This window comes from Colobus angolensis, unplaced genomic scaffold (genome assembly GCF_000951035.1).
Source record: "Colobus angolensis palliatus isolate OR3802 unplaced genomic scaffold, Cang.pa_1.0 Scaffold349, whole genome shotgun sequence".
In the NCBI taxonomy this organism is placed as follows: domain Eukaryota; kingdom Metazoa; phylum Chordata; class Mammalia; order Primates; family Cercopithecidae; genus Colobus; species Colobus angolensis.
This window is the reverse complement of record NW_012116810.1, coordinates 915,172-930,700: the sequence shown is the minus strand read 5'-3', so window position 1 is coordinate 930,700 and position 15,529 is coordinate 915,172. Positions and strand designations below refer to the sequence as shown.

At 44.0% G+C, this 15,529-nt stretch overlaps 1 protein-coding gene across 3 annotated transcripts in view; it reads left to right on the top strand.

Annotated features, from left to right (window-relative positions):
- The window catches only part of MATN2 (matrilin 2), a 158,917-nt gene that overhangs the window by 52,702 nt on the left and 90,686 nt on the right, over window positions 1–15,529 (top strand). For all 3 annotated transcript variants that reach the window (XM_011952738.1, XM_011952737.1, XM_011952736.1), the window contains exon 3: window positions 10,157–10,279. In XM_011952738.1, coding sequence (XP_011808128.1) covers window positions 10,157–10,279 — 123 coding nt within the window. The remainder of the gene's footprint in view (window positions 1–10,156; window positions 10,280–15,529) is intronic.

Genomic DNA, 15,529 nt, shown 5'->3' with positions numbered 1-15,529 from the left:
CTGGCTAATTTTTTGTATTTTTAGTAGAGATGGGGTTTCACCGTGTTAGCCAGGATGGTCTCAATCTCCTGACCTCGTGATCCACCCACCTCAGCCTCCCAGAGTGCTGGGATTACAGGCATGAGCCACCACGCCCAGCCGCAGACACATTTGTTTATTTATTTATCTTTCAGAGACAGGGTCTTGCTCTGTCACCCAGGCTGTAGTGCAGTGGCATGATCAAAGCTCACTGTAACCTCGAACTCTGGGGCTTAGGTGATCCTCTTGCCTTAGCCTCACAAGTAGCTGGGACAACAGGTGTGCACCACCATGCCTGGCTTATTTTTTAATTATTTGTAGAGACAAGGTTTCACCATGTTGCCCAGGCTGTTCCGAAACTCCTGGCCTCAAGTGATCCTCCTGCCTCAACCTCCCAAAGTGCTGGGATTACAGGCATGAGCACCCAGCTGAGACAGACATTAAATATATGATTATACAAATAAGTAACTATAGTTGTCACAGTGTAATGGAGGAAGAATTCAGGACATGATGGAGTGTGCAACCCCAGGACCTGACCTAGGCCTGGGTGCTCAAAGATTGTTCTGGGGAAGGGACATGTAAGTCCAAGCCACAGAATGAGGAAGAGTAGATAAACAAAGTTTTTCTTCAGCACATGGAGCTGCCCTGGAATTCCCTAAGTTGGAATTCATGAGGTGGAGTAGGGATAGGAATGGAAAGGCAGAAAAAGTAACATAATCTCTCCTTGGATGGTGTGGAATACCATGGCATTTTTGCCCCATGGTGGTGCTGGCAGAGGATGTTTTCTCAGCTGACAAAGAGGTCCAACTTATACAGAGGACCAAGGTGTGGTCCTGGCAGCTTCCTGCCTGTTAAGATTGTAGGAGCCACTCCTCACCTGCCAACTCTTTCTGCAGGAAGATGCCTCTCGGAGCTGCATTCTTCTGTGTTGGAAGCTTTCTTCCCTCTTTTGCTTTCTAACCCTCTTTCCATGGGTCTTCTCTCTCCCTTCCTTCCCGCGCACTTTCCAGTTATCTCTACCCCTGCTCCTGCCCCCCTCTTCTCAGCTGGTCAGCCTGCATTCTTCGCAGTTTTCTGCCTCTGTGGCTGCCTTTTTGTTTCTTCCTCCTCCAGGAGGGCAGGGGGCCAGCGGCCTAATCCGGGAAACCGGGAAACTCGAGTCCTGATTTGGTAAACAATGTCCCACCCTGACTTATCCATTCCCAGTGGTCCCTGTCCCCTCCAGCTACCATGAATCTTTGATGGGGAAATAAAAGGAAATAATCTATTTTAAAATATCTATTTGTAAATGATCTATGTGTAAATATCTATTCGTAAAATGTAAAATATCTTTTCCTAGAGCAGGGTGGAGAATGAGCTTTAGAGCCAGACTCCACACCAGCTCCCCAGGAGGGGGCACCCAGGAGGGGGTTCTCAGAATGTGACATATTCTAGACCCCTAAGATATAGGCCCCAGGGAAAAACAGTGTGCTTTTGATGTGTATTAAACAAAATCCCCTGCTGAGAACTAACCTCAACAAGTGCAGAGATCTCATTTGTTCTTGACTCCAGAATCAAAAGATTTACTTAAGAAATCAATGCCACGAAGAAGAAAGAACGTTTTTCCTTGCAATGCCACTTGGAAAGTGTTCAGAAGTGCCATTTCCCTGGCACTGCAGAGGTCGTGTTGTGGTGTGCCGTGGCCCAAGTCAGCTGGAACACTTTAATCAGCAGGACACACTGCAAGCATTTCCAAGGTTTATGACTTTAAATGACTTCAAATGACTTCTGCAGAATTTATGTTTCCCCTTTCCTGAAAATATTAAAAGGGGAATTGGTTCTGTAACCATTTTGACAGTTTATTCATTTGTGTTGGAAAATTTTAATGGAGGGGTTCTTTTTATAATCATTCTGGATTTATCAGAAAATGGAAAGATAACATGATAAGGCTGAGGAGCTACCCAGTGGGACTGACCACCGCCGCTCCGCCCCCGTGGTGTTGAATAGGATATACCAATATGGACTTGTCCATGGAAAAACTATCTCTGTGTGCTTTATGACAAGGCAGCAAAATGAAAAGGCAGTTTGGACTTTTCCTCCCTTCATCTTCTTTGTTATCATCTGGAAGCTCTAAGAAAACATCAGTGTTATCCCATTTGTTCCTGTGGTCTGAGAAATGAATCCCCTGTGAGTCCCCCCATCCACTCTGCAGGAGACAGGCTGCTGTCTCTCCCTGCACTGCACTGCCAGGCTTTGCTCAGCAGACTCAGCGGCAGTCTTGAAAGGCTGAAGAGGCCCCAGGGCCTCTTTATCAACTGCACAGTAAAGACTGCAGTAACTAACATTTATAAAGCACTTTCCCGTATGTTATCGCAGAAAGCCCCAGGAGGCAGGCAGCACACTCCTGCCACTCTCTTTTTACAGGTTAAGGAAGTTGCTAAGTGAATCACCTGAAAAACAAATAGCCAAGATATAGTTGGATGCTAATTCCAAATCTCTTGCTCATTTCACTCCTCTGCATGTTGGGAATTATAAAATCCTCTTTTAAGGTAAACTATTTTCTGATGGCCACCTCCACAGTCCATCCTGTCCTGGTAAACCTACCTTGCAGTTCGCATTCACCTGAAATAGGTAAAACTCTGAAGGGAGCCTTCGTAGGAGGAAGAGGAGCTGACTCTAGCTGTACAATCTTGAGCAAATCTTTGTGCTCTCTGAGCCTCAGTTGCCTCATCTGTAAAATGGGATTTTATATGCAGAAAGTAGATGAGTGAACAGGTGTTGTAAATGGTAGAGCCCTATTCAGTGTGCACTGTGTTACATATTATTACAATCAAATACACTGAGGACCAATGGGCTAGGCAGATGGCCTCAGTTTTGATCTGCACTCAGATGATTAGACAATGGTGAGCATTTTCCAAGCTGCAGATGACATCTCTGAGGTTTCAGAAGTTTCATTTGCTCCTTAAACATTCATTGAACTTGTAAACCAAAAAGTATCTGAGACAAGTCCCAATCAATTTAAAAGTTTATTTTGCCAAGGTTAAGGACATGCCTGGAAAAAATGAACACAAAATCACAGGAACAATCTGTGGTCTGTACCTTTTTCCAAAGATGATTTTGAGGGCTTCAGTATTTAAAAGGGAGAGAGGGAGGGCATGGTCACATTACTGAATCCACATGTTGCAAGAGAAAAGGAGCAGGTAGGGGAATAGTCAATTATATATTCCTCTAGTGCTCAGGAAATCAACACTTTACATAAGATAAGGTGAACATAGAGTAGCTACTTATGGAGATATTTAACCTTTTATCTGTAGCGATCTGCTTAGGAACAAAAGCAAAGGCAGTTTCTTGCATTACTCAGCTTTTAGCTTAATTTTTTTCCTTTTGGCATAGTGAATTGGGATCCTGAGATTTTATTTTCCTTTCACAAACTATACCCCAATAATAGCTAATCTTGTCCTGTGCTAGGCACTTTTAAATACAGTATTCCATTTAATACTTAAAATAACCTTTTGAGGCAGGTACTATCATTATCTTTTTTTTCTTTCTAAGAGATAGGGTCTCACTATGTTGTCCAGGCTGGCCTCGAACTCCTGGGCTCAAGCAACAGCCTCCCAAGTAGCTGGGACTATGTGTCACTATACGTGGCTCTATTATCCCTACTTTACAGAACTGGAACTTGTCAGGGTCTGCCTGGGGGCTCCAGGAGAGCTTTAAAGACAAGGTGATACTAATCATTACTAACATTTCTTGATATTAATGTATGCATGTGTTGTTTCAGGCTATTAGCATATGTTAACTCACTTTATTCACACAACAAACCTGTCAAGTAGATGCTCTTTTAGTTCCCATTTTATGGAAGAGGAAATTGAGAACCGAAGAGGTTAAATAACTTGTCCAAGATCACACACCTGTAAATGCTGGAGCTTGTTTTTTGTTTTTGTTTATTTGTTTTGTTTTGTTTTTTGAGATAGGGTCTCACTCTGTCACCCAGGCTAGAGTGTAGTAGCATGATCACAGCTCACTATCGCCTCAAAGTTCCATCCCAGCTTGGACTACAGGTGTGTGCCACCATAAATGAATAATTTTTATTTAAATCTTTTTTTTTTTTTTTTTTTTTTAAAGAGAAAGAAACAATGTCTTACTATGTTACTCAGGCTGATCTTGAACTCCTGGGCTCAAACAACCTTCCTGCCTCTGCCTCCCAAAGTGCTGGGACTACAGACATGAGCCACTGTGCCTGGCCTGTAAGTGGTAGAGTTGAGACGTGAGCCCAGGCATTCTGCCGGCAGAACTGAAAATCAATGCTGCATCTGCAGATTGGGACAGGCGGTGTCTGGGTGTGATCAAGGCAGGACCTTTATCATACAGTGAGGAATTGATTAGACTCTGGAGTCAGACCTCGCTGGGTGAGAGTCCTGGCTTTGTGTCTTTGGCTGTCTGGCTGTGAACCTGAGCACAGTGGAGGCTTTATACCTGCAGGCAGGGACTTCCCATACCAGCCACAGCAAGGGGAATCCTGAGGTTGCATTCTCAGGCCACCCCTGAGACCACCAGGGAAAGGCCAGGTGCCTTGTGAATTGAGATCCTGTCTACGAGATGACCAAAACCCACACATCCTGGAGTCTGCCATTTTTGCCACCCAGTAAGAGAAAACACTGAATCTAGGGGCTGCAAACGCTGTCCCAAGTGTTCTGGTGATTCTTGCCACCTGGGCAGGACTGCTTTTAATTAACTTCTAGGTGCTGACTTTATCAGCCTCATCTGGTATTTTGGAGCAGGGAGCCAGGCTGTTCCTACCCTAATAGCCCCACCCCACCCAGGCCAGGCACAATTTAAGGTCCTAATAGTATTCCTAGGACACACCCTTCATGAACTGACCTGGGCAAAGTCTACAGTGATTGTACCCCTTTGAGGCCCTGTTGTGAAGTGAGGAGGCTGGACTGACTTCACAAACGTTGAGTCTACTGTACTCAGTAATACAAGACCTCCAGCCCACCTCCCTACACTGACCACTCCTTTAGTCATTCATACAATCATTAAAAAAAGAAAAAAAAGTTCTTATTTCCTAGTCAACATATCCAATCCCACCAATGACTTAGGCTGCTGATGAGTTATTCCTTCCTGCTGAACACAAGGCCTTGCCTGAGTGTAAACCCAGAGTGCCTTCTGAGAAATGAGGCTCATAGGACTGTTTCCAGCAGGCTGGTGGAGGAGGCAAGACTGTGGTCTCCCCTTGGCTCTCATCACAAATGCCCGTCCCACAGAGGGCAAGGCATGAGGCCTGGATGCTCTGAAAGTCACTCAGTACTCACCCACAGCATTCTACAGATGGGAAAGTTTTATTCTAGTTTAGTGAAGATGTTTGGGATTCTTTTGGTTGAAAGTGTCAGGAATTCCATTTTTTTCTAAAAGGTAAGGTTAGTGCATTATATCCATGGAAACAAGGATGGCAGTCGTGGGGGTCGTGCTTTTACTCCATCTCCTCTCCACTTCTCTCCTTCTCAGGTCCACAGTCAGGAAGCATGCCCCCACCCCCCACCCCAGGCCCTGAGGCTCACTTGTCCTCAGTTTGAGCCCCCTTTTATTCGGTTCTGGTTCCTAAATGCCAGTAAAGGACTCTGATTGTCAAACCCTGTACCAACCAACAGTGTCAGGAGTGGGACTACCTCAGACCACCACGGCAGCTCCCAGATGCAAGGTGTCTGGAGTGCGAAGGAAAGGCAGTTTTTAGAAAAAGCAAGTACCAGATTAAATAATAGTAAATGCCTGTACTGAGGTCCCTAGAGCCCATCCATGCCTCTACAGGTAAAGAAATAGCCTACAAGGGCTACCTGATTTCCCAGAACTTCCCTCACTTGTTCAAGGTAGAGGGGAACTAGAACATAGTCTTCTAGCTCCCAATCCAGTGCCTTTTCCATTACACCAAGTTATAATGTTCTAGTTCCAGTTTCTCTTATGGCACCTGGCCAACATAAGCCTTAGTAACAAGCTGTCACTGTAAAACCCAATGCAGTAGTTCTTTTAATTCCCCCTCCCCACCACCATTTTTTTTTTTTTTTTTTGAGATGCAGTCTCTCTCTGTCGCCCAGGCTAGAGTGCAGTGGCACGACCTCTGCTCACTGCAACCTCTGCCTCCCAGTTTCAAGCAGTTCTCCTGCCTCAGCCTCCCAAATAGCTGAGACTACAGGTGCCCACCACCATGCCTAGCTTATTTTTATGTTTTTAGTAGAGATGGGATTTCGTCATGTTGGCCAGGCTGGTCTCAAACTCCTGGACTCAAGTGATCTGCCCATCTCAGCCTCCCAAAGTGCTAGTATTACAGGCATGAGCCACCATGCCTGGCCTAATTTCCCCATTTGATAGGTGAAGAAAGTGGAGTTCAGAGAAACCAAGTCATTTGCACAAGGTCATAGGGAATGGCAAAGCTGAGCCTTCAGGTGGTCTATTTCCAGCAGTCATCCTCTCCCCACTGCTGCCTGCTGCCCTCCAGATATTTTCTCTCCCTCACATCTCCTGTCTTCTTATTTTGTCTGTTAGGGTCTCAGCAAGAAGACAGGCACCAGGTACATCACTTGGGCCTCCCACTCATGGCAGTGGGTGACTGCCGTGTAGTTGGCTGCCTACACACGACACTTCCTTAATTACGGAGGGAGACAGGGACATGCTGTGAGTGCCTCAGAAATGCCCTCTGCCCTTGGGTAATTTGACTCCAGCAATCCATGAAAAGAAGATAGTCTTTCAGGATGCAAAGCAAATGCAAATTAAAAGTGGGATAATGATTACCCTTCACCATAAGATTGTCAAAACTTAACGTTTGATGACACCAAGTACCGAAGTTTTGAGGGTATCATTAGGACCATCATTGCTGATATGAGCTGTCTTGGAAGGCAATTAGGCCATATCCATTTAAAGTGAGACCCAGTCCTAGAGAAACCATCGCACATGCCTTCAAGGAGACATGTTCAGGAATGTTCATCACAACACTGTGAAATAAAAACTTGGAAACCACCCAAATACTGACCAATGGGGAAACGGCCGAATAAAATGAGGACAGTCATGTGACCAATGGATAAATCAATTGGGAGGGATAAACTAGATCTAAGATTTTGATTAAATCTAAAATACAGTTAGTTTTCATTATTCACAATAATTGTGTTTTATAAAGTCACTACAAACACTGAGTTAGAGAATACTAAACCACTGCTCCTGTGGGAATATAGGGTGAGGTTCCTGCAATCCTCTGGTGACAACATTTTTTGTCAGCTAATCAATACATAGCCTTGTTTTACGTATGTTTCTGTTTAAAACATCTTATTTGTTTTTTGTTTGTCTGTTTTTTGAGACAGAGTCTCGCTGTGTCTGCAGTGGCACAATCTCAGCTCACTGCAACCTCTGCTTCCTGGTTTCAAGCGATTCTCCTGTCTCAGCCTCCCGAGTAGCTGGCATTACAGGTGCCTGCCACCATTCCTGACTACTTTTTGTATTTTTTTTAGTAGAGTCACGGTTTCACCATGTTGGCCAGGCTGGTCTCAAACTCCTGACCTCAAGTGATCCACCCACCTTGGCCTCCCAAAGTGCTGAGATGACAGGTGTGAGCCACCATGCCTGGCCGAAAACATCTTATTTGATATATACTATTGATTCATTAACATCAGACCCAGAGCCAACGATAACTCCTGACTGAATGAAACTTATCTAAGACGTATTTTCCCTGTAAGGCACATTGCAGCCTTTCTGCATTGAGGAACACTAGACAGCACATCACCATTTTAAACAGCAAAATCACTTACAGAAATGAAAAAAAAAAAAATCGTGGTGCTAAGTAGACTGCGAAAAGGATACTTGTTTACAGAATGAAAGCTGAAAAAGAAGGCAGAGTGGCACCTTATCCAACCTCAGCTGGGAACATCTGCACCACGCAACACATTTTTTTTGTAGTCTCAGCTACTTGGAAGACTGAGGCAGGAGGATCACTTGAGCCCCGGAGATTGAGGCTGCAGCGAGCTGTGACTGTGCCACTGCACTCCAGCCTGGGTGACAGAGCAAGCCTGTCTCACAAAAGAAACTAAATGTAGAGGTATTTTAAATTGAGTGCTTATGCACTCTGAGCATGTCCACTAGTGACCGTGAAAATGCTGTGAGTATTGGTTTGGCCTTACAAATACAGTTTAGTGAGTAGGCAAATTCATAAATGTGGAATCTGTGAAGAATGAGGATCAACTGAACATGTCTTCACAGTTTGACATCTCTGAAACTGGGGTGCATTTTAGATTCCACGAAATACAGTACACGTATCAACATGGATAGAATCTGTGATTAATGTTGAGTGAAAACTGAGTTGAAGGTCAATATATATAGGATGAACCTACAGATGCAAAATAAAACAAAATGCCACTATAATTCTCCTTTGCTGTAAAATGGTTAACAGGTATCTTCAGCATTCCCCAGGCACTATTCTCAACACTCTACCATCTCCATTAATTTACCCTTTTTGAGGTTCTTACGAGGTAGGTGCTATTTTATCCTCATGTCATATAAAGAGGTTAAGAAAATTGCACAAAGGGCTGGGTGTGGTGGCTCATGTCTGTTATCCTAACACTTTGAGAGATTGATGCAGGAGAATTGCTTCAGCTCAGGAGTTTGAGACCAGCCTGGGCAACATAGTAAGACATCATCTCTATTTTTGAAAATGAGAAAATTTCTATTTTATTTAAAAATAATAATAATAAAAGAAAATTGTACAAGGTCACAAGAAACCTGTTTATTTCACCCTGAAGTAAAAATGACTGATTGGATCTACAAACCTTCCTAGTGTTATTTGTGTCCTAACAGGAACCAAAACACAGACAATCAAACTCAGAACAGTACATTCTAAATTGTATTGTTGTGAAATAAAACAGCTTCACTTCCCTAGTTCATTTATTGTCCACCATATTTATTACTCCAATGTAAAGAGACATAAACTTCAGATGGATTTAATCACAGCTGAGTTTTCATAAGTGCTGGATTAATGGAATTGTTCTCAGCTTTTGAGAGCTCCTTTTATTTTAGCTTCATAAAAATATATTTCTACATATAGACACCTTTTTTGTTTATGAGAACACTTGCATAACTTGTTGTTTGTACTGTTGCTTGTTAATTTTAAATACAATCAAGTTACATTGAGTAAATTCAGAAATTAGGACATTAAAAAAAGAGAATTTTTATGAGCTACAGACAGACTTATGCAAGAACCAATGTACCAGAAAGCTGAGGTGCTTCAGAAACTAAATGCAGAGGGCAGGCGTGGTGGCTCATGCCTGTAATCCCAGCACTTTGGGAGACCAAACTGGGAGGATGGCTTGAGCCCAGGAGTTTGAGACCAGCCTGGGCAATGTAGTGAAACCCTGTCTCTACAAAAAAAAATTTAAAAGTTAGCCAGGCATGGTGGCATACGCCCGTAGTCCCAGCTACTCGGGAAGCTGAGGTGGGAGGACGGCTTGAGCCCAGGAATTTGAGGCTTCAGTGAGCCATGATTGTGATACTGCACTCCAGCCTGGGAGACAGAGCAAGGCCCTGTCTCAAAAAAAAAAAAAAAAGAAAAGATGCTAAATAAAGAGATAACATAAAGATTATAGAAACATGAAACGTGTGAATGCATTTTTTACTCCAAATTTTGGTGTATACTTTTGCATATTAAAAAAATTACATTACCCTTGAAATATGATTTTGAGAAACTGTTGGTTCTTTAACACATTCTTGCTTATTTAATAGCTTTTCCTCCAGCCCCGTTGCTGCTTCCTAAAAATCCACACTTAAGCCAAAGCCCCCTCTGATGCTGGCAAACTTTTCTGATTCCCCAGCCACCACATGGGTATTAAGTTGAATTGGAAATGTCTTGCCTTTTTTTTTTTTTTTTTTTGTAGCTCAAAACCAATCAAGTATCAGCAGTTTCATATAGTTCAGCTTAACACCATTTCTCTTTGATTTTCCATGGCCCTTTATCTGGCCCTGTCTTGTCCACCTTGGACTGTGAGCCCCCTTGAGGGTAGGGACTGCAGCTTGTTTCTGAGTCCTGCCCATAGGAGAGAGTAGGTGCTGAATAAATGCTTGCTAGCAGGAATGGAGTGAGAAAGGGCGTCACTGTTGACTTACCTTCCTGTGTCTTCCCTTTCAGCGGCCCACATGTGCAGCACCCTGGAGCATAACTGTGCCCACTTCTGCATCAACATCCCTGGCTCATACGTCTGCAGGTGCAAACAAGGCTACATTCTCAACTCAGATCAGACGACTTGCAGAAGTAAGACTGCTTTGCTGATATATTTGTGGTTTCTTCCTCTTCCCTCTTCCTCTCTCTTCTTTTATCTGGGCTCATTTTATTCATCTGTGATGCCTCACCCACCCCAGTTATCATCTCTTGGGGACAGAAATAAAGTTTGGTATTTTCTGTTGACCCCATCACAGTGCCTAGTCCAGAGCTGGGCCATCAGGAAGAGTTAGAAAGCTAGGTAGAAGCACCATCTCAGAAATAACCTCTTTGAATGTATGAACTGGTCTTCTTTACATCCAAGCTTGTTCTTTAGCAGGGACTACCGAAGAGCCTTTTCATCCACTGTCTTTATTAACTGTACCCTAAGGAACTGTTTCCATATTTTATTATCTTCTATAAAGCATGGATTTAGGAAGAGTTATTAACCTCGGCTGGGAGTGATTATTCAAATTCTGTTTTAGAGGGGTGCAGGGACCCAGTTGCTTTGGTGTGGGACACTTTATAGGTGTCCTAGATTTTAAAAAGGGGGTAAACAGATGTAAGATGTTAGAACTCGCATTCTCTTTTTTGGCTAAGTGCCAAAGACTAGACAATATACTGATACTTGAGCCAGCACAAGGTAGTCTACCCCTTAAAGGACAGAATTACCCATACACAGAGTACCATGTCCTTACTTTTTAAAGTTATGGATAAAGCCACTGAGTTAACCCACAGACGACCAGGCTACCAAAAGCAAGGCATGAGGAACCCACATGGAAGCAAACAAAACTCAGCTAATCTGACACTTAGTTCATGCACTGAGTAACTGTTGCAATGTGTCATTGTTGCAATGTGTCATTGTTATTATACCTCATGGCAAGCAATTAAGCATTAATGGAAAGCAGTTTGCACAAATGGCTATAATTAGTGTCACATTTATAGAAGCAAACCACCTTTTTCATGTTTCTTCTCACTTTTCTTCAGTTTCAGGGTTGAGTGGTTGGCTGGAGTTCTCTCCCTGCCCCTCAAGATTAGGTAACATCTGCTTGACCCTCCAGTTCTGTGTGGCCTGTGGAAGCCCAAAGCCCTCTGGACTCTGAATCGCAGGGGTGGGGTGGGGGATATGTGTTCTTAGGCTCCTCTCAGACCCCAGGATCCCAAGTTGAGTGCAGCCTGAATCACCCTTATCTTCCACTTGAAGATCTGACGCTTCCTCAAGACCCACAACAAAGTCACTTGCACCAAATACTCACAGGTTTCCTAGAGTTTCCTAAAGAACTGGGGGAGACTGTGAAAGGACATCTCACACATTGCTCAGCAAACAACCTAGAGATCTCTTTAGACACCCCCCTCTATACACCTCCACCTCTCCAGGTGTTCTACCTCCCCACAGCCATCCTCTGGAGGCATCCCTCTTCCTCTTCAGGCATCCTCCCCTCTGCCCCAGATGCTTCTCTGGCCCATCTCAGCCTCCCATCATCTTGCCCACTCTCATCCTGCCCTTCTCCTTTTCCTCCTCCTCCTCTTCCTCCTCCAACTCCTCCTTCTCCTTCTCCTTTCTTCTTTTCCTTTGATTTGTTTTTTTAAGACAGGGTCTTGCTCTGTCGCCCAGGCTTTAGTACAGTGGCACAATTATGACTCGCTGTAGCCTCAACCTCCTAGGCTCAAGCAGTCCTCCCACCTCAGCCTCCTGAATAGCTGGGACCACAGCTGCATGCCACCATGCCGGACTAATTTTTGTAGAGATGAGGCTGCTCAGGCTGGTCTTGAACTCCTGAGCTCAAGTGCTCCATCTGTCTCAACCCCCCAAAGTGCTGGGATTTACGGGAGTGAGCCACTGTGCCTGGCACCCTTCTCTTCTTAGGAGCACAAAGAATTCCTCTCCTTGTCTCACGTCCCACTGAGTGACTGGGATCTGGGAATCTGCTGATATTTATTTTCCGCGGGCTGGCCTAGCCAAGCCAGAGGAATTCTGACACCAGCAAATAAAAAATAAAATGTTCTTGCCCTGATTTTATGAGCAAGGCCTTCCCCCACACAGCAAGGTTTGCCAGACCCCTGCCTGGGCCTGCCACAGGCCCTGATGTCCCCCGGCTCTCAAGTACTGCTCTGGCCTTGGCTTCCTCCTGCCTAGGGATGTGCCACAGGAGAACGTGAAGCAGACCCTGCCTGGACTTCAGACAGACTAACCGGGTGGAGGGGCAGGGAGGCCCTGGCTGAGGAGGGCTAGGGGCTTAGGACAGGGCTTCTCAAACTTCAGTGACTAAGAATGAGCCAGGAAGCCGACTCCTGGGCTCACCCTTAGAGATTCAGAGTTAACAGGTCTGGATTTTCAATGAACTGACGAATGACTGCCACGCTTTGAGATTCACTGGCCTCAGGCAGTGACGGATCCCAGGGAGGGGCTTAGCTGAGCTCTGCTGTCCCATCTGACCCAGCTCTCTAGTCACCCTGAAGCAGTTAAGCCATCTTAACCTTCAGCCAGACTTAGCTTAATAAATGTGCAGTGATAAAGGATAGCTCTCTCTCTTTCAGAAGAAGATAATACTAATAACTCTTTTGCTTTCCCAAAATTGGTGTACCAGGGTCCTTGGTGGAAGAACAAGGCCTTCACTGTCCACAGATCTGGGTTTGAACCCTGACCTTATCACTTACCAACTATGGCTGTCTCACTCTGAGCTGGTTATTTAAATTCCTTGACTCTCAGTTTCCTCACCCATGAGATGGGAAGGGTGGTAACAAATCAATACCTATCTCACTGATTATGTCCTTGTTAGGCCCTGTTTTTGGTCTGAGGGACAGTTAAAAGCCATGCCAAGTAAAGGCTGTGCCATCTACTGACCCCTGCTGATGAGCAGGGACCTGTGCCTGCCAACACTGAGAGAAACTCACAGTGGGCCTGGAGAGGAGGGATGCACTCCACTTCTGGAAGCTATTTCCACTTAATTTCCACGTCCTGGGCGTAGCTGGATAATCTCCCAGATGAAAAGCCATGTGGCTGACACCTCCTCCCCAAAGCACCTCTTACTCCCTAAGAAGTGCTTGCCATTCTTTCTTCCATACAATCATTGATTGGTTCATTTATTTTTTCATTTAACAATTGTTTTTGAGCATAAAAATGTGCCAGGCAGCATGAAAAGTACTGGAAATAAAATAGTGAATAACACAGCAATATTCTTTCTTTTTTGGAGCTCACATTTTTGCATGGGAGTGAATCAAATAAACAACCAGGGTAATTGCAACCAAAAGTGACTGCAATCCACGTCCACCTCAGTGTGCAACACATGAGGTCAGGCCTAACTATAGCCACTTGTTAGGTGTTTACCATGTGCCAGGAGCTTTCCTGCGTGGAAGTCTTGCTCTGTTGCCTGGGCTGGAGTGCAGTGGCCGGATCTCAGCTCACTGCAAGCTCCGACTCCCGGGTTTACGCCATTCTCCTGCCTCAGCCTCCCGAGTAGCTGGGACTACAGGCGCCAGCCACCTCGCCCGGCTAGTTTTTTGTATTTTTTAGTAGAGACGGGGTTTCACCGTGTTAGCCAGGATGGTCTCGATCTCCTGACCTCGTGATCCGCCCATCTCGGCCTCCCAAAGTGCTGGGATTACAGGCTTGAGCCACCGCGCCCGGCCCACAATGAGCTCTTAAAGTGGGTTTTATCACTCTCATTTTACAGATAAGCAAAATAAGGAACAAAAAGGTTAGACGATTTACCCAAGGTCACATGGCTAGCAACATGATCAAACCAGAATCCATGTCCTGTTATGTCCTCACTCTTGGCCATCATTTGAGAGTGTCCCATAACCCTAGAGGACCCCTAGATGGCAGCAGGACAACCCTTCAATCAGAAAACCTTCTCCAAGCCGGGAAGACAGATAGGTTCCCCAGCCCACTAATCCCGGGGAGACTTAGAACTAATTCAGGACTAACATTCAACAGATTGTTACTTCCCCAAGGTCACTACCAATTGCTGTGGTACTGTCACTGCACAAAATCATAGTGGGAGGGCTTCTTCAGCAACTGCCTTCGAATACACACACGCATACACACTATAGAATATATACATATGTATATGTCCCCACCATTGTATATTTGTAATTGGTGTGGAGAGGGGAAGCAGACACAGTTGATTGATACATTCTTTGAATGGTGATGGACCTTGGCTATTAGACTTCTGGCTTCTTTTCCTATGGAACTTCAGAATTCTGTCCCCTCCCAGTGTCCCTGAAGGGTGATGGTTCTTATAGAATCAGGTTATTACAAAACACCTGAATCCCATATTCAGACAACCTGGATCAGCAGTTGAGCTGAAATCCTACTTGTCTATAATTTCCACTTTTGATCCTATTTCTGCCATCTGAAGCCGTATACCAAAAAGTTATTTCCTTATCCAAATAAAAACAGAAAGCTCTTCAATTATTGAAGAGTGTTATTCCCACACACTGACCCCATTCCTACCAATTTTCTCTTCTTCAGGGGAAAAAAACACATGTTTTGATGACTTAGTTTTGGGTCTCTTCACTGTCCAGGTAACCCTCTTCTGGGTGGATAATAGTTGTCTAAAAAGAGCCTTTCTATCCGAAGACTAGATCAAATGCATTAAAGAATCTTAACTTCCTCTTTTCTTGGCCTTTTGGCTAAGATCAAGGTGTAGAATTTTACCTTCCAGGTTGTGTCTATATGGACAATTTTGAATGTACTGGATGTCAACATTGTGGATTACTTCTGCCTTTCAAAAAGTCTTCCCTATCCAATACCATTATATGAGATATATGCAAAAGCATCAGCATAATACCAGAACAATGGAATTTTATGTTCCTTCCTTTTCCCTTTTAAAAAAAATGGGGGGAAAGAAAACCTCATGAAGTGTGCCCCTCTTCACATGCTTCCCCTTCCCCAAATTCCTGTCCTACTAACAAGAAAGAACTTTATCTTGTTTCTTTTTCTTGACGTATTTTTCAAAATAAGGAATTTTCCCTTTCTTCTGGAACATTTAATCTATCTGAAAGCTGATGATAATGCAGCATTTAGAAAACTTCATTTGGCAGAAAATGTAGACTTTCTTATCCAGCTTAAATTTTTTTTTTTCTCTCAAGAACGATACCAAATGCATTTAACTGCTTTCATTCTTTGGAAATGTTCCCAACATTATTTTTCCCAAGCTACATAAGTGATTTAATAGATTTATGTTAGAGTTTAAACAAGGAGCATGACCCAGAAAAACCACTGAATTATTAGAGAGAGATAATTATAACCAACATTCTTCATGAATTTAGATATGAAAATTCTTTTTTTTTTTTTTTTTT